The 23,761-nt window shown below is 49.1% G+C and overlaps 1 protein-coding gene across 2 annotated transcripts; it reads left to right on the top strand.

Moving 5' to 3' along the window:
* Positions 1-3,309: 3,309 nt before the first annotated feature.
* Positions 3,310-23,761, top strand: SEC14L2 (SEC14 like lipid binding 2). Of its 2 annotated transcripts, none has more exons than XM_039861791.1 (12): positions 3,310-3,469; positions 5,607-5,682; positions 9,663-9,706; positions 10,120-10,179; positions 10,453-10,641; positions 11,674-11,769; positions 11,940-12,000; positions 12,404-12,487; positions 15,437-15,543; positions 15,626-15,765; positions 15,914-16,083; positions 21,600-23,761. In XM_039861791.1, exons 1-12 carry the CDS (start codon positions 3,416-3,418, stop codon positions 21,728-21,730), a joined length of 1,212 nt encoding a protein of 403 aa, XP_039717725.1. In that variant the 5' UTR covers positions 3,310-3,415; the 3' UTR covers positions 21,731-23,761. The 2 variants fall into 2 exon arrangements, with proteins under 2 accessions (XP_039717725.1, XP_039717726.1); XM_039861792.1 differs by lacking the exon at positions 3,310-3,469 and adding an exon at positions 3,525-4,149.

Raw genomic sequence — 23,761 nt, forward strand, 5'->3', positions numbered from 1 at the left:
AGTCAGTATCAAGTTCGAGTTGGCAGAGGTCATGTTGGGTTCGGTAGATCAGGGAGAGGTTTCTGGAAGCAGTATTAGATCAGGGTTTTGAAAGCTAGGGAGGATCTGACAGGAGGAAACAGGAGAGGACAGCAACTCTGACAGAGGCAGGAAAGCAGTGGTGTATCTGAGGGACGACACTGAGCTTCTCTTACTGAAATAAAAGTGTGAAGGGGACGGACGGCAGTTGAGGCCACAAAGGATGCTGGGATGAGATGAGGGTAGGCCTTGAATGCAAGTCAAGGAACAAGGGAGCCATTGTAGATTCTTGAACAGGGGAGCAACATACCTAGCAGGGAGCGAGAATTGCCAGGCAGGGGTTGGTTGGGGAATAGAGAACAGGTGAGGATGAGGAGGGGGACTCTCTCTTAGTAACCTGCTCGGAGGAGTTTACCAGATTATTATTCTAGGATTTATATTATCAGATTAACTAGCTGTTCCATAGTGGACTGGAGATAGGTAAGTTTCAGTGGTGGAAGGAGAAGCAGGCAGCCACAGGACCTGGGAAGGGCAGACTGGAGGAAGGGTACTTTACTTAGACCTTCGTAGCGGGTAACTCCAGATTCTTGGGGGAGGAGGTTATTGGAGGTTAGCTGGAGCTGGGGACTGTTTTCTGCTGGGTGAATGTTTTCCTTGTGCTTTCCCAGGCAGCCTCCGAAGGCAGCTCCCAGGTGAGTCCATACCCTGACCCACGGGCACCTGGCAGCATATGCCCCAGAAGCCAGGAACCTGAGTTCAAGACGCAGCTCTGCATGCACTCTTATCCTTAGGTTCCTCAATAAATCACCTGACCTTCTCACCATGGGCTTAAATGAAAGCCAGATCTGAAGTGCCTCGTAAAGTATAAAATGCTGAACCAATATAAAGGTTGTTCTATTTTCCCCTGATTAAGCCCTGAAATGAACATCTTGCCCCTGGAAGGGTCTTAAATACAGATCTCAGCCACATATCCAGCAAGGAAGGTGGCCATGCCCTGCCCTAGGTCAGAAGCTGATGATTTTTAAGCAGGGCAGGACTGCTGGGACTGCCTGAAAACACTTCACAGAGGTGGGATAGGGGCTCCCAGCCACAGGGTTAGACCTGAGACTCTCACTCTGCAGTGCCCTGCAGGAGACCTCTGTGGTGGGAGCCACGCCAGGGGGAGAGTAAAGGCCTTCCAAGTGTCTTTAATGGGCCTGCTATAGCCTGCTTCTGCCAGAAAGCCTGGGAGTGTTTTGCTTTCTACTCTCTTGGAGATTTGAATATGGAGGTGGCAGGGGCCCACTCTAAGGCTGGGTGCCCAGAGCCTCCTGGGCTTAAAACTCTGCCATGAATTCTAGGCAGGAAGGAAGGGTGTGATTAGGCACATTCCACATGACGAGCACCAGGCAAAGCTCTCCACATCTATCACACCACTAGTGATTTTGGGCAAGTCATCCCTCTTTGGGCCCCAGCTTCCACAGCTGTTAAGTGAGGTGAGCTTCCTGATCCCTGAATGATCTATGTTTATATCTCCTTCCCAGGGCTCCCCCAGCACCTGGCTCTGTGCCTATTGGAGCATTTCTTGCATTCGTTCATTCACCACACATTTATTGAATAGCCCCCGTGCAAGATGCTCTGCTGAGGGCAGAGGGCTTGTGGGCTTTCAGAGGCGAATAAAACAGGGCCCTATGGTCCAAGACCTCGTGGTCTAGCAGGGCAAATGCTACTAAGCAGGGCCACATCAAGGTTCTGCCAATCCTCCCCGCCTACCCCTTCTCTCCGCTCCTCTTTGGTTGTGGCCATGCTTCCTATCAACCACCAGAATTTTTTCTCATGCCATTGTGCCGCCATGAAATGAACCTCTTTTCCATTTCCTTCCCACTCCACATTTTAAGGCCCAGCTCCAGTGCCACTCCATCCGTGAAGCCTTCTACAATTCTTCCAACTCCAAACAAATTATCCCTCTTTTAAGCTACCTCCCAGGCACTTTCTGCCTCTCCTTGTGACATAGATCTCATTCTTATATTCTAGTTGGTGGTGCCTGTGTCTTTTTTTCGGGAGGGCAGGATGTTGTCTGATTCATTTCACAGTTCCCAGAACAGTGCTTAGGGCCTGGCATACAGGAGGAGAAAAGAATGGCCCAGGCATGTGACAGTAGAGGTAGGATTAGCATGGAGAGGAGGGGACCTAGGCAGAGGGGGAGGGCTGTGGAGTTCTGAAAGGAGGAAATGGCTCATTTTTGTGTGTTGTACAAGTCTGACTGTCCTGCCATGCTGTGGCTGGGGCATGGCAGGACAGTCAGACTTGTACAACACAAAAATCTACAGCTCTGGCCCCCAGGCTCGAGCAGGAAAAGTCAAGCAGATAAGCTGATAGCCAGCCTGCTTTCATTGGGCCATGGCTTTCTCTGCGGCTTCCTCCATCCAGGAGCTGAAGCCTGGCCAGGCAGGCAGAAAAGGGAGGCTGTGCAGGGCAATCTAGGGAGAGTGGTCACAGTGCCTGTGCTAGGCACTGCACTCAGTGAATTATGCACATTAACTCACTTTATCTTCTCATGCTGACTTGAAATCCAGATCATCTCCCTCCACTGAGTGAATGAAGAAGCTTGGATTCAGCGAGCTGAAGTCATGTGCAGAAGTCTCATACAAGTGGAGGATTTAGAACTCAAACCCAGGTCTTTGAAGTACTCTTCCATGCCGGCTGAGGGTGTGAGCAACTTAAAAGAAGAGCTCCCAAAGAGCTGGGAAGAGGGCAGACAGGGTCCTGGGTAGAGAGACCAGGTCTGTGCTTCCTTGTCTCCCTCAGCCTGTCCACCCCACAGGTTGTCAACACTGGGAGGCCTCAAGCTGGGTTGGCAGCAGTTGTCCAAAATCAGTGGCAGAACAGAAGGACAAGGGCTCCAGAGAGAAATGGCCAATACCACAGTTCCCAGAGTCAGGGCAATGGCTAGGCTTAGGAGCACCAGGCAAGCTCTCTACCATTCTGGGTAGGGAGGTCCTGTGCTATGGGGGCCTGATCTTACTTAGAAGAGCTCATTAAACAGTACCTAGATGGGGAAACTGAGGCCCGGAGAGCTCAGATGTCTCATTCAAGGTTACACTGTGAGCTAAGAGCAAATCTGGGACTAGAATCCAGACTTCTTGCTCTTCTGATGCCCTCTGGCCTTGGCCTTGGCCTGGGTTGGACACTTCTGCTTGACACCTGCCCAGGTTTCCACATCAGGAGGGGAGAGGGGACACTTCTGAGGTTCCTCCGCCCAGCGCATCTGCCTACTCTGTGTCTCGGATCCTTTAAAAGGCGGGGCTTGATTGTCAGCCCCGAGGCCCGGGCAAAAGGCTGGGACTTTACTCAGGCGGCAGAGAACCGTCTGAGCTCCATCAGCTGCCGCAAGCGCTGCGCCCCAGCCTGAGACACGATGAGCGGCAGAGTCGGCGACCTGAGCCCCAACCAGGAGGAGGCGCTGGCCAAGGTGGGCCCTCATCCTGGCCCAGGCCCCGCGCCGGGTTCCAGCCCTCGCCCTGCGGCAGCAGCCGCCGGGAAGGCGCTGGTTTGGGGACTAGCGATGGTCCTTGGAGGGCAGGCCGGAGGTGGTGGCGGGAGCAGCAGCGGGCTGTACCTGGCATCCCGTGCTCCTCGGGGCCGCCCCTCCTCCCTCCACCCGCCGAGGAGGCCCTGGGGAAGTTCGGTCATCCTGGCCCTAGCCCGGAGCGAGCCCCTGCAGACTCCACCCAGGAAGAAGTGGTTGCTTGGAAGCCCTGAGAGGTAGCTCAGGGCACAAAGGCGACATTCATGCTTGGAACTGGCAGCCAGGCTCTGGGGGCAGGGACAAGGCCCCAGGTTTCCTCCCATTTCGGGGAGGTTTTCCTCTTGCAGGGGCAGTGGCGCGATGGAAGGGGCCCTGGACAGCTCCTTAGGAGACTTGGATAGCCTCTGCTCTGGTCCTGAGTTGCTCTGCGACCTTGGGCAAAACCCATCCTTCATCTATCTGTTCCTTGATGGGGAGATGATATGGAAGAGAGCACTTTCCTGTGTGAAGTCTGGGATCCTTCCAGTGACTCAGTAGGTGTAGGGCTTGTCTGAGCTGAAACCAGCCCTGCTCTGTCCTCCATGGCTAGGGACTTGGGCTGATGCTCTTCAGAAGGCAAGGAGGTAAGCGTGGCTTTGCTTTGGCACCTGGGCAGAAGAGGGGGTAACAGTTCTAGGACTGGACCCTCTCTCTGCTACCTAAATCTCTTCTCTGTCACCCTTGGGGAGAGGGAAGGTTGGCTGTTCTAGGAGCCAGAACCGATTGGGTCCAGTCTCGAGGTTTGGAGGCTCCACAGCCGGGCAGTTTTTCATTGCTGGAAAAGGGTAGGGGGAGAGATGGCCCCTGCTGTGGCAGAGATGCTGAGGAACCAGCCCCATGAAGGCTTTGCCCAGGCTGGGCCTCCCCCGCCCCAGGGAGGCTGGATAGGGAGGTTTCAGATTTTACTGCTGACCTGCAGGGGAAGTCAGGCAGGGAGGGATTAGGCAGTGATTAAACTGGAAACCAGGGGCTGGTTAGGGTCCTTGGGAAGGCGTGGCTTCATGCCTGGGCCCTGGATGAGCAGTGTACCTGGGGGTCTGGGAACTGTTTGGGGGATGAGATGGTCTGAGTCCCTGGCTGACCTAGGCAAAGGGCAGAGGTGGCTGGTCCTCACTGGTCCCCTCTGAGGCTGTCCTGTATGTCGGTGACTAGGGAAAGATGAGTGGCTGGGAGGAGGAGGCGTGGGGAGGGCACGGGCAGTGGGTGTGCTCACTTACAGTAGTGAACAGTTGGAAGTAGGCGTGGCTGTCCTGGGGTCACTTGTCCAGCCTTTCTTGTTCAGCACTCCCTGCATTTTCCCCCTTCATGGCTTCCTGCTGGAACTGTTCCCTCCACCTGGATAGCCCTCCTGCCTCCTTTCACTGCCTTTGATGTCGTTCAAGCCCAGCTTAAATGCCATTTTTTAAAATGAAGTCATATGAGATCGCCCTCTTCTTGGCCCCAGTCAGAATCGAACCCTTCCTTCCCTCTGCTCTGCCAAGCACATTGCTCAGCATTCCATTACTAAGGGGGCAGAAGACTACAAAAGAGTGTATGCTCTGGCCTTGGACAGACCCAGGTTTACATCTCAGCTCTGCTGATTATTAGCTGTTTGATCTTGGTCATGTTACTTAGCCTCCCTGAGCTCCAATTTCTTCATCTGTAAAATGAAGACAGTAATACCTCTAGAGACTCTAAATGAGGCAGGAATAAGATAAGTGCCAAGTTCAGTGCTGGGCACATGGAGAATGTTGGTAAACTGACAGCTTTTACCATGGGATGTTTCAAATGTCTACTATCACGGTTAGCTGAGAATATGTCTGCCCGCCAGCCACATTAGAGAGTGCACACAGCCAGGCAAGGCAGTGTCTTACCGCCCGCCCCCCCCACCCCCACCTCCTTCTGCTACTTGGCTTCCACCAGCATGACAGACAGAGCGCCCCATGTAGCCCAAGTGCTCAGCCAGTGTTGAAAAGGGGTCCAGCAAAGTCCTTATGGAGAATCCTGGGCAGAGGGTGGTCAGGGTGAGACCTGTCACTCACCTAGCTGCCTTTCCCTACAGTTTCGGGAGAATGTCCAGGATGTGCTGCCCACTCTGCCGAATCCAGATGACTATTTTCTCCTGCGCTGGCTCCGAGGTGAGGGAAGAGGGCCTGGGGGATGCTGGGACAGGGGCTTGTTCTGGGTAACGGAATGGTACCCTCTGGGAACCCTGGCCCTGGCAACCTGAGAATCTGCAACATTTAACTTTTAGAACTAAAAGGGCCATTGGCAATTACATAACCTCAACCCTCCTACTGGATAGATGACACTGAGGCTCAGAGAGGTGAAGTAACTTGCCCCAAGTCACACAAGTGCTCGAGCTGCAGGCAGAGAGAGGACTAGAATCCAGTGCCTTTCCTTTCTGTTCTGCTGATGGACTTGGGGAAACAGATTGGGGAAAAGCCAAGAAAAGCCCCAGCCATGTGGGACGTCGGAGGCACAGTCAAGTTTGGAACCAAAGTCCTGGCTCCTGGGAGAGGCTGGGTCCTCTGTGGCCTGTCGGGATGGCAGGTCACCTGCTGCCAGCCATTTAGGCAGCTTGAAGGAGGGGTAGAGTATAGGGGAAACGTGGAGGGCTCGGCCTAAACTATGTTGACAAGACTCCCCTCGAGCCACCACCAGACTCCAGAGCCCCAAGTTCTGGTTCTAACTCTGCCCCAGCCTGGCTGTGGTACTTGGGCCAGGGACAAACATCTGCACTCTGGGAGAGTGGGACGAGACAGGGTGCCCTGCTTATTGCAAGATATGACAGAACAGAGCTCTAGGTACGGTGAGGCAATGTACATGTTTATATTAGAATCAAGGTCAAACTCCACCCCGTGCCCAACTCCTGAAATCTTTCTATTCTTTTCCCTATTCTCCTCTCCTGTGATTCAAGTCACGTGCCACCCTCTCTGATTCTTGTGACACACATTTTTTTTCTTTATAGAAACTTTATTACCAGACATAGACATAATAGAGAATAAATTCCGCTTTCTTAGATTAGCTTAGATTAAGTTGTGATATGGAATCAGAGTTCGAAAATTAAAAAGTTACCTGATTATTTATAGAATAGACACCACACACACACACACACACACACACACACACACACACATACACACACACACACACACACACACACTAGGGGTCTTGGGACAGGTGAAGAGCTGGATTTTCCCTTTCTGTGCTGAAGTTGAATACAGCTGGCATGCTCTGAGAGACTACTAGCAGGCACTCCAGGGCAGGCACAGCCAGGAGAGCCACATGGGGCTCTGTGTGCCTCTGGAAGTGCCACTTGCCATTTTCCCCCCAAAAGCTGCAAACCCATGCCCCCAGCCCACGCAGAGAGGGTGGAGGGGCAGTGTGGGGGTGGCAGTGGAGTCAGTCCAGGGCTATTCTGGCCCAGCAGTTTGCTGAAATGCTGTAGCTAGAACTGGGTGGGTGGAAAGAGTGGGAAGCCAGTGCTGCCTTAAAGGGCCAGCTGTAAGATCATCAAACAAACTACTGAACTGCTGCTAGGTGGAGAAATGTGGTTTCAGAGAGCTGTGAACAACAATACAGCTCTCTTTTATCTAAGAGGAGGCCAGCCTGGGGCCTTGCAGCTGGTTTCCCAGGCACCCCTAACTCCCCGGTCCTGGGATAACCCATCTCTTTGCAGGGACACTGAAGAGAGTGGTCATCCTCATTTGCCAGATGAGAAAACTGAGGCTCAGAGAGGGGAGGGCACTTCCCTGAAGGCACATAGATAATGTGAAACAGAGCCAGGGCAGAAACCTAGGGCCACAGATTCCCCAGCCAGCATCTTCTCCAGTAAGCCACAGCTACTTCGTGACGCCAAGCTGTGCCTCTTCAAACAGAGGAAGTGTGTCCTCTGCACTTTATTTGTGCCTCACGTTTCCTGGGTAGAAGCTCAGGCTTGGTCAGACTCTACTATGAATTTGAATTAAGGTTTCTGTTGTCTTCTTTTTTGTAAGAAACATTTTCTCTTTCTTTCTTTGATTCTAAAGGAAACATCTGCAAGGGGCATGCCAGCAGAATGTCCTTTTCTAAACTAGATGTGAGCTGGGGTTCTACTCTTTCCTCTTTCCCCCCGGGTGGGCTCAGTTTTCTGCTGGTCCCAGGTCTTGAGAGCGGCTCACAAATCTCCACTGCCTCCTCTTGACTTCGGCTGAGCTCTGGGAAGGGACCAGGCCAGGTGCTGCCAGGGACAAGTGGCAACTCAGGGAGGGCCCTTGAAGAAGACCCTGGATGTTGGACTCTGGCAGATAAGAATTAACTGGAGAACCACCCCGAGATAAAGGGGCTCACAGTTCACCATCACTCCTATTCCCTGGGAAGATAAGGTCTCTCCTCATAGTTAGGGATGTCCCTCCTATGGAGGAGCCCCACTTTCACAATCCAGCCAGGCACTCCCATCATAATAGCATGTTGCCTTGCATCTTCCAAGTGTTTCTAGCTCATTAGATAATTTGAACAGAGATGCGGAGTATCTTATCTAAGGTCAAACAGGGAGGCGGAAGTGCAGAGATGCAAACCCAGATTACATTCCTCTAAAAGCTGCCGCCTGCTGCCATGATGGCACATAAAGGGCAGTCAGGAGGAACTTCCCAAGAGCGAAGGCTGTTCAGTTCTGCAAATGCGTGTCCAGCTCTAGTGACTGGCGCGGCACTGGTCAAACCTCTCAATGCACCCTTTGAATACATCACGAGTAGACTGGATTTCATGATAGCAGAGTCGGGGGATGTGCTTGGCCACTCCTGGGGAGCAATGATTAAGGGACTGGTGACAGTCCAGAGGACAGCTTATCTGGTCCAGGTTTCAGGACTGTCAAGCAGATATTGATGTCAGTCAAATCCACAGAGGACATAGAGCTGGGAGGCAATGCTCATAGGTCAGATGGCAAAATTGATCGGAACCTGGATCTTAAAATCTCTTTAAAGGATGAAATGAAGCTGAGTGTAACAAGATGAAATCTGACAGGGATGAAGCCAGAAAACCACCTCACAATGTATGGGATGGAGGCTTAGCAGCAGTATAGCTGAAAAGGATTTAGGAGTTTCAGTTGACTGTAAGTTCCACCTGAGTTAAGGGCATGACCATTGCCAAGAAAGTTTTTAGGCTTTATTGGAGAAGGGTAGACAACACCTGGTACTGTGCTCAGCTCTGGACAACACATTTAAAGAGGGATGATGGCAAACTGGAAAACACCCAAAGGGAAGTTATTTGGGTGAACTCGAAACCACACTTTGAGAAATGGTGAAAGAGTCCACAGATGGGCAGCATAATAGCAGAGGGAAACCCAAGTGGCAGCACAGAATTTCTAAGTATTGGGAAGTTTGTCATGTGGTGAGGAAGTGACCACACTCTCTAAGTGTCTCTGTATAACAGTATAACAATGACTGAGTGCAAATGGCAACTCAAACGATCTAGGAACAGATGGCTTTGCGGGGCAGTGAGATCTTTGTTTTCAACTTGAGCAGGACAACTCGTTGGAGCTCATACATAACATAGAGTTGGCCCAGGTGAACTTCGATTCTGACACTTTCCAGACACCCTTGGAGGAGGGAGGGCCCTCTGTGTCCCATAGGGGTATTTGTGAGTCCTTTGAGGACATGACAAAATTGACTGGAAGCTCATCAACCCCTCCATCCTACTGGGATTTTCTGCCAGCTTGGTCTTAGATTGTGGGGCAGCTATGTTCATCTTTGAACTGTGGGTCAAGTTTTCAGTTTGGGATGTTAGACTGTGAGATTATTCACTTTGTGTACGGGAAAGGGGAAATGATAAGGGAGTCCAGTGTTCCCTTTCCCTGATAGGAAATAAGACCTTTCACCCGATTGTATCCACTAGGGTAAAACTCTCTTGACCCTGAAGTTGTGATACTGCCCCCACCTGCCCTTCACTTTGACCTGCTTTTCAGGGGTTGTGGTACTCCAGAAGCCCTCAGTGAAGGTCCTCATACTAGCTTCTACATGTGGAGTGATGTGGGAGTCAGCCGGGACATTGACAGAGAGGAGCTGGCCCTGATAGGGAAATCTTGTCCCTGGACACCCAGTCTGCTGGCCTAACCCTGACCACGTATCCCTTTTTACAGCAAGAAGCTTTGACCTGCAGAAGTCCGAGGCCATGCTCCGGAAGGTGAGGTCCATCTGCTTCCAAGTCCCATGGTTGCCACCATTCCTGCCCGTCAGAATCACACTGTGCATGAACAGTTTTTGCCCACCCCACCCACTCCCATGATGGCCTGTAGCTCGTGTGACATATCTGAGCATTAACTGACCATTACTGCCTTATTCTTCTGGACAAAGTACATTCATTCTCTTTCCTGGACACACAGAGCTTTCATAGGTCTAAGCCAGCCGAGGATTACAGTGTCCTGCTGAGACCTCTAAAATAAGCAGTGCCTTCTTTTGCATTCCTGCCAGTTGCCTTCTCATGACTTACCTGTGATCTGGTGGTCTGTTCATGCTGTCACCTATTGCTAGATGCCTATTAAGGGGTCCTCCCTTCTCCACCCTCACTTTTTTAAAGCCCCGATTGTGTGTTTGCAGCATGTGGAGTTCCGAAAGCAAAAGGACACTGACAACGTCATAAGCTGGCAGCCTCCAGAGGTGAGGACGGATGATCCTTGCCCACTTTTCTGTTAGGTTATTAGACCCACAATCTCACAATCTGTGTCCTGGGTCCATGGGACTGGGACCCTTAGAGGGAAGGTCTGACAATACCAAGTGGGCCCTAATGGTTCCCAGGAGGGGTGTCCATGGCACCCAGGGGAAGGCTGTGGAGAGAGAAACTGATAAGCCCAGAAGAAGGCCCCAGGATACAGGGAGAGTATGGCTGCCCTGGGCCTGCTGACCAGGTACCTTCTCTGTGTCTTTGCCCAGGTGGTCCAACTGTATCTTTCAGGGGGCATGTGTGGCTACGACATGGAAGGCTCTCCCATCTGGTATGACATCATTGGACCTCTGGATGCCAGAGGTCTGCTCCTCTCAGCCACCAAACAGGACTTGCTGAAGACCAAGATGCGGGACTGCGAGCTGCTTCGGCAAGAGTGTAACCGCCAGTCCGAAAAGGCGAGTGGACTGAGTTAATCACGGTAGAGGTGTTCAAGCAAAAGAAAGGATGTCACAAAGGGACTGAAAAACACAGCTTCAGGGCGGAGGCCCAGACGTCTGAATTTCATAGACTAGTGAAATTTCAAAGTTTTAGGGACTGACATATGTTGCCAAATTTTTAGTTTTCTAAGTAAGGACAAAAATTTGCCAGCTACTTATTACCATAATTAACCTCCAAAACTGTAGGAATGGCAAAATCTCAGAATAAAGGTCAATCCTTTAAATGCAATACATTTAGCTTCATAAAGAACTCACTATATTATTGCTATTTTTCTCATTTATCTGGGCACTGGTGAGATCTTTGTCATGGACCACCCTATTCTGACAAGTATTTGGGTATCACTGGTGTGGATGAGCTCAGATTCTGTGTTTCTCTAACTCTGTATTTTTAAACAAAGAAAGGACAGTTGATTTCCTTACTCTGAAAAAGCTTGAAGAGCATGTTAGAGCTGCTACCATAATCTTTTCTCCTTCCTTCCCCTTCATCAGATGTAAACATCCAGTGAAATGATGTGATAAGTTCGGGACCATTTCAACACTGTCATCCACAAACATTCACTGAGAGCCTAGTGTCTACAGAGACCTTACAGGCCAAGGAGGCAAAGAAGTGTTAGACAGGAATGCACCCTTAGGCTGCACAGAGCATCTGTGCCTGAGCACTATATAAATGGCTGCACAAGGCCCTGTGGACAGAGCACTACACGGTGCTACACACGGAGGAAGAGGGAGGCTTCCAGGTCAAACTGCAGAAGAGACCTCAGATGTAATCTAGACCCACCCAATGGTACTAGATGAGAACATGGAGCCCTAGGCAGGAAGGGTGACTTGTCTGGGCCACAGTTCCAGCCTGGGGTAATTATCTCCCTTTGGAAAACCCTAGGTACTGCCCCGCCCAGATCTGGTTGCAATATGGGCACATGATGCAATCAACATTTGCCCTGAACTGAGTGGGCAGCCTGCTGTGACTTTCTGCTCCTCTGTCCCCTGCAGATGGGGAAGAAGGTAGAGAACATAACCCTGATTTATGACTGTGAGGGGCTTGGCCTCAAGCATCTCTGGAAGCCTGCTGTGGAGGTCTATGGAGAGGTGAGAGGCAGGACTGGGGAAGGCAGAGAAGGGGAGAGTTGGGCCCCTCTGCAAGGATGTCCTACGGGATGGTTGAGGCGATGGGGACAGAGTCCAGCCTGGAGGAGGCAGGGCCTTTCACCCTGGCACAGAGTTCTGAGCCCACTATTCTCAATGCTTTTTTTCCACAGTTTCTCTGCATGGTTGAAGATAATTATCCCGAAACACTGAAGCGTCTTTTAGTTATTAAAGGTAAGTTGAGAACTTCCTATGAGGAAGCCAAATGGGAAAGAGGGGCCAAAAATGTTACTGGGAGAGATTTGGGAGAGTAAAATGAAGTGAGCCAAAGGAAGGGATCTGAGAACCTTTGATGTAGACTGCTTTACAATTCATGGAGCTTCTAGAATCTATTACTACCTTCGAGCTACCCAGCCCAGTGAGACAGGAAGACGATACCCATTTCACTATACCCATTATACAGATGGGGAAACCAGAACTCGAAGAGATACCCATGCTGAGCCTCACACCCTAGGCTACCTGCGTGGGCTCCACAGCACTAGGGAATGTATGGCCTGACACAGGGGCCTGTAGATAACACTGTTAGGGACAGAGTGGGCACTGCTCCCAGTCTCACATCATCTGGTCTCTGTTCCAGCCCCTAAGTTGTTTCCTGTGGCATATAACCTGGTCAAACCCTTCCTGAGTGAGGATACGCGTAAGAAGATCATGGTCCTAGGGGGTGAGTAGCCCAGATTCTTCTCAACTCCACAGAATGGTCTGTAGTCCAAGTTGAGATGGCTTTAGAGGTATGGCCACAGCTACCAGGGCAAAGGTTCCCTCCACTGGTTTGGTAGTGGTGGGACCCAGGAGCAAGCTGGGGCTGGGCTAGGGTCTTCCTGTCTGTTTCCATATTCTTGAAGAAAGTACTGAGCTCAGCACTGTAGAGAGGAAGCTCTAATGAAAACTAGAAAAGGTACTAGGAATGGCCTAGAGAAGATGCCATGGGGTCACAAGAGTAGAGGTTCCTTTCAGTTGAGGGCAAGTAGGAGTGACTTCACTTGATGAGTACCTACTCTTTGTTAGGCCCTGGACTAGGTGCCGAGGCTACAGTTGAATTAGAGAAGAGTCTCTTGAAGAGCTCTCAGCCTCTTGGGGAAGACACGAACCCCATTTGACCTAGGGAGGAGGTGATGCCTACCTAAGCCAAGTGCAATGGAATGAGTAAGAGGCAACCAGATGAAACAAGACAGGAAGCTTGCTTCCTGGAACAGCACTGAGCAAAGACCTTATACACTATGGCACAGGCAGGTGGCAAGATGGAGAGGGAGCCAGGAGCAGATCACAGAGAACCCAGGGCACTATGCTGAGACACTGAGACATGACTCTATAGGCCACTGGGAACCAGAGGAGAGTTCTGAGCAGGGGAGTACAAGGGTCAGATTTTAAATTGAGACACACCTTCTTGGCAAGATCATGAAAGACAGATACCAGTTTGTCCACTGTGACCATAGTCCATGCAACAGGTTTTACAAGCTTGAGCCAAGGCAGCAGCAGTAGGGATAGAGAGGAGAGGATGGATTTAGGACTATTTAGGAAGTAAAACAGCAGAACTCAATTGACTGGATATAGGAGGGGAGGAAGAGAAATCTCGAATGACTCCATAATGTCTAGCATGAATCACTGAGTATTGCAGTCACTCTGATGCAATTAATTCAACTAAGGAATACGAGTAGAAGAATAAGCTTGAAGTTAAGGAGTGGGAGCTATACAGATGTTGGGGATACTTGAGCCTGAAGCTTAGGTGAGAACTCCAGCCTGGAGATTTGGGAGTTATCAAATATAGGCAGCAGCTAAGACCTTGAGCGTAGATAAGACTGCCCACAAAAGAACAGAGGCTGAGCCCTGGGGAATATCCAAGCTCTAAGGCAGACAGAGGAGGCGGAGCCCACCAGGGAGACTGAGAAGTGATTGAGAAGGCTGGCAGAGAAGCAGGTGGGCAGGGATTGGGTATGCAAGGGAGTGGGGAGAACAGCAAGGCACAAGGGAGGCCATCGAGGAAGATGCCAGGAATCAAGCCAGCCAGGGACAGACAGGAGTCAGTTTTGTTGGAGCATTAAGTGGAGTGGTAAGGGGAAAGGCTAGAAAGGTAGGTTGGGACTAGGTAAATCACCGAAGGCTTGAGGCCACCTCTGCAGTTGAACTTGGGGGTAGGTAATAGGGATTCTGATGGATTCTGATTGTTCACCTTTAGGCAACACATGGAAAGTGGAGATTTTCCAAATGTGTGCTGGTGAGTTTTAAAACTGGAGTGAGGCAATCTGCAAAGTCTAGGACTTCTGGGTTCTCATCCCAGCTCTGGCACAACAAATTCTGCTGCTTGTTGCCTCAGTGACTCTGTCTGTAAGATGGGAAGAATCCACCTGGCCTTATTCAAACTCTCCGGCTGAGCAAGGGGAAGAAATACAAAATCCGAGCAAGGCTCTGATGGTTTTGGCTTCTCTGCTGATACCACCCACCGTGATCGTGAGGCAATTAGGTTGTTTGGCAGCAGAGTTGTGGAGGAGGTTCGGTCTGTTCTCCCACCCACACCTGAAATTCTTTCAACCAAACTCGCCTTAGGCTGAGAAGGTACAGGATCTTCAACAGAGGAGGGAATAAATTCACTCGGGGCTGGTTGCTGGAGCTTAGCAGCACAGATTAAATCACCCCAAGACCACAGATGCTGCGTTCCAGGAGTCGCATGGTCTCAGGTCCCTGAAATCTGAGGGCTGGGAAACCCTGGAAAGTCTTTGTGGGTTTCCAGCCAGTACCAGTGGCAGCGGACACTCAACTGTACCCCATGATTTGGAGCTTCTGCCTATAGATGGTTTCCAGAATCAGCATGGAAAGGTTTCCAGTATCAAAATATTGTAATTGGCTGATATTTGTTGAGGAATTTGGAATGATGGAGAAGCGGTTCACAGCATCGGTGGCACTAGAGTCAAACTCTCCTGGTCAAGAAAGGGCTTGGTTATAAAACAAAAAAATAGCAAATCGCTGGCAGCTAAACAGCCTAAAAAAGAGAGACGGAAATGAAATCATGGTTGGGGTAAAGCGAAGGGAACCTATTTATGGGGTTACTCTTAAATAGCGGTGCCTTCATTAGGTCACCATTGAGCACAGAGTCGCCTAATCAAGACAGATCTTGATTCGAGCCCTCACACCTGCTGCACGTGTTGTTCCCTTTGCACAGAATGTCCTTCCCTTCTTTGTTTCCTCCTGCTTGTACTTCAAATGTTTGTATCACCTTCCTGGGAGTGATGGTACATTTCTTAAGACGTGTAGGCACTTTACAGTTTCCAACACCATCTCAAGTACTTGAGTCATCTCACTCCCACCATAATCTGGCAGGGCAGGAGGATCTAGGCTCAGAATGAAGTGGTTTGCCCAAGGTCACTCAGCTGGCCAGAGGCAGTGGGGACAGGATCCTAGGTTCCTGAATTCTGGCCCAGGGCAGGGCAAGTCTCTGGGTGATGGCTCCTCCTGAGCCCCTTGCAGTGCTAGGCACACATCAAATGCTCCTAATGCCCGTTTTGTGTGCAGAAGTGGGTAGAGTTGATTTCTGCTGCTTTTGTCTCGACTGCCAGGGCTGTGATGAAATCTTGCCTGGTGGTGACCCTTCTTTCTCCTTCCTTACCTCTCCTGCCAGCAAACTGGAAGGAGGTTTTACTGAAATATATCAGTCCTGACCAGTTGCCTGCGGAGTATGGGGGCACCATGACTGACCCTGATGGAAACCCCAAGTGCAAATCCAAGGTATGGGCCACCGGGGGCTGGAGGAGATCAAGGAAGCCTGGTTCAAATGCACATTCCAGCTCATTTCATGCTTTGCTTCTAGATCAATTACGGGGGTGATATCCCCAAGAAGTACTATGTGCGAGACCAGGTGAAGCAGCAGTATGAGCACACTGTGCAGATTTCCCGTGGCTCCTCCCACCAAGTGGAGTATGAGATCCTCTTCCCTGGCTGTGTCCTCAGGTAGGGTTCTGAACCCTTCCAGGAGCCCTGAGCCTTTTAGCCGCAGGTGCCAGTGGTTGGGCTGGGAGGGGAGAAGCCCTGGTGGCAGAACCCTAGAGAGAACACATATAGCTGGAATCATTTCTGAATGGATGGATGTCTCCTGTAGGTGGCAGTTCATGTCAGATGGCTCAGACATCGGTTTTGGGATTTTTCTGAAGACCAAGATGGGAGAACGGCAGAAGGCAGGAGAGATGACAGAGGTACTGCCCAACCAGAGGTACAATGCTCACCTGGTGCCTGAGGATGGGACCCTCACCTGCAATGATCCTGGCATCTGTAAGTATCTGTCTTGGCTTGAAGCCCCTGCCCTAGCTGTCTGCCGGTGAGGTCCCTCTTTCTCCAACCTGTTAGGACTAGAAGTGGAGCTCTATCAGTGCAACCTTCTCCTTGAACAGGTGCAGAAACTTAGGCTTGGGGAAGTGAGATGACTTGCTCAAGGTGAGCCAGCTGGTCAGGTCAGGGTGGGACTCTGACCTGATCCAACTAGGCAGAGATGAGTCACAGTGTTAGAGGTCAAATGTTTGCTCTCTGGTCTAGATCTAACTGGGTCTGTGACCCAGATAACTGTGACCAGACATCTCTTGGGAATTCTTCCCCACATATCAGAGAGGCAGAACTGTCTGGGTGGATGTAGAGATCATAGCCTGAGCAAGGTCCTGAAAAGCCCAGCCTTGACTCCTGAGCTTCACTCATCTCCAGGTTGATCAAAAAATGGGCATAGAATGTGAACAGGAAATTTAACCCGAGAGAAGGTTAAATAAGAATGGCAGATAGGCATTTGAAAAGGTTTTTGACCTCACTCAACTTTGCAATATCGATTAAAATTCATGTTGACACAGCAATTCTACTTATGGAAATTTAGCCTACAGAAATATTTACACAGAGACACAAAGATAAAGGTACTAGAATGTTTCTAGCAGGCCTGGAAACTGGCAATAAACTAAATGGCCTTAATAAGGTCTTGTTAAGTAAATTATGGTCCATCCATTCAATGGAGTACACTATATCCACTAAAGAGAATAAGCTGACATTTAAGATGTCTGATACTTGTTTAAAAAAATAAAGTATGAAACATAGTACATGTGGTATACACTCACTTTGGTTAATAAAGTGTGTATATAGAAAAGTATTCTGGGAAATCTATGCTAACTCTAATGGTGGTTATCTCTGTGATAGTAAGGAGCTTATAGAGAGGGCTTTCAGTTTTTATACTACAGCAGGTCCTCAAATAACCTTATTTTGTTCAATGTTGTTTCATTATGTTGATGAGAAAAAATAATTGATATCTGGCCAGGGCCACTGTCAGTGTCGAGTTTGCACACTCTCCCCATGTCCACATGGGTTTTGTCCAGGTACTATAGTTTCCTCCCACATTCCAGAGATGCGCATGTGAGGTAAACTGGCATGTCTACATCGTCCCAGTATGAATGAGTGTGTGTGTGTGTGTGTGTGTGTGCGTGAGTGAGTGTGCCCTTTGATGGAATGGCGTCCTGTCCAGGGTGGGTTCCCGCCTTGCACTCTGAGCTGCTGGGAGAGGTTCTGGCCACCTACAACCCTGACCTGGGATAAGCAGGTTGGAAAATCACTATCTTACTTGTTTTTATTAATCCTTCTTAAGTGTATGTATTGCTCACATTTATTTCAATGTTTAATATTAGAAATGTATGGGTCTTTATTAGGAGTTCGGTGATGTTTTTATGACCAGAAATATGCTGTAGGAACTTAACTCTTGTTTATATCAATTAATCTATGGTAAAACTGGTTTCATTATGTGTCGTTTTGCTTAAAGTCGCAGAACCTATTGATGATGTTGAGTACTTACTGTGGTTCTGCAAATACAATTTATTTTGCAATGACCACATACTATATTTATAAGCAGAAAAACCACATACACACACACAAGTCCCATCAAATCTCCAGGTTTTTTTTCCTGTAAGGGCTAAGGGGCCAGGTGTGGAAAATCAACGAGAGCAAGGGCTCTATTATCAAGTTGAGTTGGACCTGACTACTGACTAGTCCTGAAGCAAGTGACTTAGCCTACCTGAGCTTCGGCTTCCTGATTGCTACAATGGGGATCGAATTCTCTACCTCATAGGGATACACGATGATTAAATATGATAAGGTCTGCGCAGCGCTTAGCATAATGCCTAGCATACAGCAAGCACTTAACACACTGTAGCCACCATTATTATTAAGGCAAGACCTGGGGGAGAAGGGCCATCTTGGAGATAGTGCTGGAGAGAAGGCCAGCCCTGTGTCCCATTTCTACAGTAGTACCTCCAGGAGATTTAAACTAGCCTCAGTACTTGTCCACACCATTACCCCAACCCCACATCCCAAGCAACCTTCAGTCACTACCACCCCCTCCTCACAGATGCTCTGAGGTATGGCTCCCCAGGAAAGAGAAGTATTCTTGTTAGCGAACAGCCGGGTGCTGGAGGATAAGGTGTGTACTGTGTGCTTCAACAATAACAAGGCTTAGCACCAGCCCAGATACTGTCATCCACAGAGCATAAAGCATTTTCTACATAAAAGCTTGAATTTCCTTTTTTTAATGGACAGGGAAGCTGAGGTATAGAGAAGGATGTTCTCTTTCACGCAAAATAGCTTGTGTAGACACCAAAAGACCGAAGACACCAGAGAATCCTAGGATCCTGGTCCAGGATCTCTTGGCAGTAGACTAGAGATGATCAGGTTCACCTCCGATGTGACAGAGGAGAGAGCCGAGTCCCAGGCCAGGAAAGTAATTTACTCAAGATCATGTAGCCAGTAGCAGAGCCCAACCCATTCTCCAGCACTGCCCATTACTCCTCTACAGTATCTGAAGGACACCGCCTGAGGAAGGACTATGAAGCTTTTAATGTAAGCAGGCTTAGGTTTGCAAATCCCAAATTTATTTTAGTTCCTCTTGGATACATTCCCAAATAAAGCATTTATCCGCCTGCAGGAGCCTTGAGTGGGGGCTGCTTGTTTTCTAGTCCCAGGAGGAGCAGAGGTAGGCCACAGCGGCTGCGCCAGCTTCTCAGGTGTAAAGAGAATAAGGGGGATCAGCTGTTGTCTGGGCACATGGCTCAGGTTAGACCTGCGCCCAGAGAGAACCCAGTGTTAGGTTACAAGCTCATCTGAGGGAGGGCAATGCCTGTAGAGAATCAGGCAGCCCCCTGCAAAGTAGAACATAATCACCCAGTGGAGAAGTGAAAACTCAGTGACTGCCTCCAATAGCAAGAGTACATTAACCCTCCCCAGGCCATCCTGAAGTCCTGAGTATAGAATACTCTACTAGGAAAGAAAAAGATTCAGAAAAAAAGATCTAGACTTTGTCTGCCAGGAGTGTGCAATGTGACCTAGAAAACCTGAAACACTCAATGAAGGTTAAATAGTAGTGCCAGGCAGTGCTGGGGTGAAAAGGGCCCAGTTGGACACCAAGAGGCCTGGTTTCTGAGTCCAGCTTTGCCCCTAACTCCGAGTGTTCTGAGCAAACGTCTCCAAATAATTAGGTTTTGGTTTCCTTCTCCTTAAAAATGAGGGGAGTGGGTTAGAGCATGAGATCTTAATCTGGGGTTCATGGACTCTCCAGAACAGTGATTGTACATCTTAAACACAAAACACTTCTCTTTTATAACAAATACTGTCTAATGTCCCCTTTACTATTTTGAAATGAGATTCATAGATAATATAACCCACTGACACGGATCATTAAAAATTTAATATCATCTCCTATCTGGAGAAATAAAAGGGAGCTTATTTAGAATATATGTATTTTTTCAACACATAAATGAGAGGGCACGATTACGCTCACACACCCCCTCTTTTCAGAATGGCACCTTTCCCACGGGAACCACTGCCCCAGAGGGTCCATGATGGACTCCAGGGCATCTGAAATTGTGTGAAAATTTCATCTGATGATGAAAGCATCAGATTCTCAAGGGGGTCAGTTCCCCAACAAAAGTTAGGGAGCCCTAGCCTGGAGGATCTCTAGGGTCTCTACGAAACTGTGAATATATGGTTGGTATCAAAAGGAACCATGCAGTTCATAAACTCCACTCCCCCGAGGCTTGAGCCTCAGAACAGCCCCTTCCTTGTTTCTGAGGGCAAAATATCATACTAGACAGAGCTATCTTGATCCTGGTGCTTGGTCCAAGGGGCTGAAAGACTCTCAGCACAACTGACGCCGGTTGCTAAGGCTCTGTCATTCAGAGCAGTGAGGAAACTTCCCTCTTTCCAGAGGGACTATAGATCTTGAAAGACCTCTGATACAGAGAGAAAATCAGTGCTAATACTAACTTCACACCATGTAGAAAGGGTGGGTGGTGTGTCTACCCTTGGTCTAAACTATGCATTTTATCCAGGGACAGGAAAGAGGAAAGGTTGTTTCAGGATTAAATACACATTTTTGGGGAGTTTGATTAAGAAAAGTGAGAAGACCAGGAGAGGGAAGGGGCAGAGCTAGTGTTTTTTTCACAATCTGTTCTCTTGAAGGGATGTTTGACTGAAATGGAACAACTTCTAAAAAAAAAAAAAATCAAAAACAAACAAACAAAATCCAAAAAACAAAAGAAAGGTTAGATTAAAAGTAGTCTGTTCTTTGGCCAAGGCTGGAGATCCTTCCCTGCCAACTTCATGCCCATTTTCTCTCCCCAGAGGAAGCCACCCCTTGTCTAGTCTATTTTTTTTTAAATTATTTTTATTTCCTATCACTTTAGAAGCATTACATGTTGCCATAATAGACAGGACATGTACACATCCATATACATTCATAGGAATTATATCTGTCATTCAATGTATGTTCGAAGGAGTTTAGAACTATAAAACTCGTCACAGGATTTGAGAAACTGTTACTTTTAGAACAAGCACCTAAGTGGTATCATCAAAGAGAAGCTGGGTATGTAGGTAGACCAAGTAGCAAAGCCCAAAATTTTTTTTATACCTATATTGACAAAAATATTAGAAACTATTTACAAATTGTTCTGCAACTTACTTTTTTGGCCTAAGGATACATTGTGGACAGTTTCCCCAGTCACTTCTTATGCTAACCTTTCTTTTTTATATTGAAACAATATTTCATTTTTATGAATTGCAATATAAACTTTTTAAGCAATTCTTTGAACATTTAACTTTTCCCAAGCTTTTAGTCTTACAAACAGGTGTGCGGTGAGTATCTTTTTTCATTTATATTTCTGTGGGATAAATTCCCGGTTCAAAAAGTTTGTACAATTTACCTTTTGTCAGAAGCTGAACCGTGCAAGGCTTTCCAGGGCCCAAGTCAGGCAGCAATGCAGACTAGAAGGAAATTCTAGCTCTACCACTCCCTTTCTGTGTGACACAGTGACCCCCTTTTATATAGGATATAAAACAGGACTAATGCTGAACTCAAAGTTATTTTGAGGAACAATGAAATAACATATACATATTACCAACCCAGTGCTGAGACACATAAATAGCCATTGTTACCATTACCAGTATCATTGTAACAACTACTGCTGTTACAAATTCTAATCCTCCTTTTTAAGACACAGCTCAAGCTCTAACTCTTCTAAAAAGCCTTTTGTTGTCATTCCAGACATGGTTCTCTCTCTCACTCATCCGGTACTTGGCATGTTCTGTCATATTTTTCTTGTCTCCATAAACATCTTGTCAATCCTACTAGAGTCAGTTGCAGAAGGTGAAGAATCGTTGCTTATGCCGCCTTCATCCTCATTACCTACCACGCTGCTGTGCTCAGTGAACAAAATCACCGTCCCCAAGCCCTTTGTCAGAATTGCCTGAATGTCTGGTTTTCTGCCTCCCCTCAGATGTCCTGCGGTTTGACAACACCTACAGCTTCATTCATGCCAAGAAGGTCAGTTTCACTGTGGAGGTCCTGCTTCCAGACAAAGCTTCAGAAGAGAAGATAAAACATCTGGGGGCAGCCACCTCAAAGTAATGCCTCTTCCCACAGCAGGCCTGGCTCCCTCAGTGTCTCCCTGTCAGTTTCTATCTCTTGTAGCAGTCATTTTCCCAGCACCCTGAGGCCCAAAGAAACTGGGCTAGAAGACCTCAGCTGAATCTGGGAGCATTCATTTCAGAAACAGGAAGAGAGAGAAGCAGGCCAGTGGGTCTCCTTGCCTTTCAAGTTACTGAGGAGTTCCCAGGGGCTGGCACTATGATAGGTCCTATAAGCTGTGCCAACATCACCTACCTGTGACAGCTGAGACAGGAAGGGAGTACCATGGGGTGGCAGCAGGAAAGAAAATAGAAAAAGGGGGAAAAATTGAGACAGGATTTCAGGGAAGCCAGTAGCAGGGGAGGAACTTGTAACCAAATGAATCTGTAAGCCTAGATCATAATGAGTAGCAAGGTAGCCAGTTTCTAGAGTTATGGTGGGGATCAGAGGTTCTTCTAACCTTTCTATCACCGAGGCTGGGATCTTTTGACTTTTCTCAGGTCTCAGGAGATGGCCCAGAGTCAGCACAGATCTTCCCACTCTGGGATAGACAGACAGGCCTTTCCCTCACCTTGAGAACTTCATCAACTCCTGGGTCCCCCTGGGTGCCTCTTTAATAACTGATTGTCATTGATTCAGAACTTCCTGGGATAGTGAGCTTTGGTACCCAGCCACTGTCCTCCAATGCAAACAAAGCACTGGGAAATTACCTCCAGGGATCCCAGCTCTGGGAAGGGTAGAGGAGGGAGGCTGTGGATGGATATTAGTCCCGAGGCTTCCACTTCCCTTTTCAGTGTCCCAGCCTCCCATCAAGTAACCTTCCATTTGAGCATCTCACACAAAAATGACACGTGGGATCCAGACACTAGAACTCAGTGAGGGCATTTTGCCATTCCGAGTCTCCCATGGTGCCCGCCAACCCGCTTCCTGACTGACTTGAGCAAGACCTTGGCAGTCCCATTTCTGTGGGCGCCGTGGGTTCCTAGTGCCTGGCAGGGAGGCTGCCCGGGCAGGAGGGCCAAACATCTGGCAGATCCAGGGGCTGGAAGCAGCCACAAATAGTGTCGGCTCCTTCATCCACGGTGACAAGCAGGGATGGCCATGGGGGCGCTCAGCGACCAGGAGCTGGAGAGCACGGACCTCACGGGCAACCCACAGCATTTATCCCAATCCCACGTCCTGCAAACGCACACTAAGTCCTGGGCTGCACACAACATGGGAAGGCGGCCCAGCCTGGGTTGCTGCTCTGGTAAAGAGGAGGGAGTATGAGGAGGAGCAGGGCTGGCGTGGGCGGGAGGGCCCTGAGGTCGCAAGGGCCAAAGCCAGAACCCTGAGGAGGACATCTTGACCTTAGTTTACAATACTCTGTTAGGAAAATTAACCAATGAATAAAGTAACGTTCAGTTCACAGCAAGGGGAAGTAAATGCCTAACGCCGCACTCCTCCGTGCCCATCGCTCAAAGACCCAAACTTCAGCTTCAGCAACACCTAACCGCCTGTAGGCGGAGCACATGCGCAGAAACCACCCGCTACTCTGCTCCGGCATGCACTTTCCCATGGGGGCCCAACGGCCAGCTTGCTTCCTGATTGGCCCAGCCGGTGGGCTGTCTTCCGCCATCTTTGCTAAGGGTACTATGGGTGCTCCTGGCCACTTTCACGGTCCGGGAGGAGGCCCCGCCCCACTCAGGCTTCTCAGTGCGTGCTGGGTAGTTCGTGCGCCCTGACATGTGCGGATTTGGTGAGCGCGCGCAGTCTCTGCTGCGTGCCCTGAGTGGGACGGAGGCGGGGGAGTGACGATCACGTGGTGTTAGGGACTGTCTCCTAATTCTGCGCTAGTACTACCAGTATTTCAGGGGCTGGGGATCGCTTTGAGCCCGGAGCCGTTTCCTGAGAGGTCACCGCTGTCCGGGCTTCCCTACACGACTCTACAGAGACAGCGACGCCCAGGAATGAAAACGGGGCTCTCAATAGCGAGTCAGTGGTCATCATTTTTCCCATTTTTATTTGATGACAATAAAGCCAATTCTTTAA

The sequence above is a fragment of the Pteropus medius genome, unplaced genomic scaffold (assembly GCF_902729225.1).
Source record: "Pteropus medius unplaced genomic scaffold, Ma_sr-lr_union100, whole genome shotgun sequence".
Taxonomy (NCBI): Eukaryota; Metazoa; Chordata; class Mammalia; order Chiroptera; family Pteropodidae; genus Pteropus; species Pteropus medius.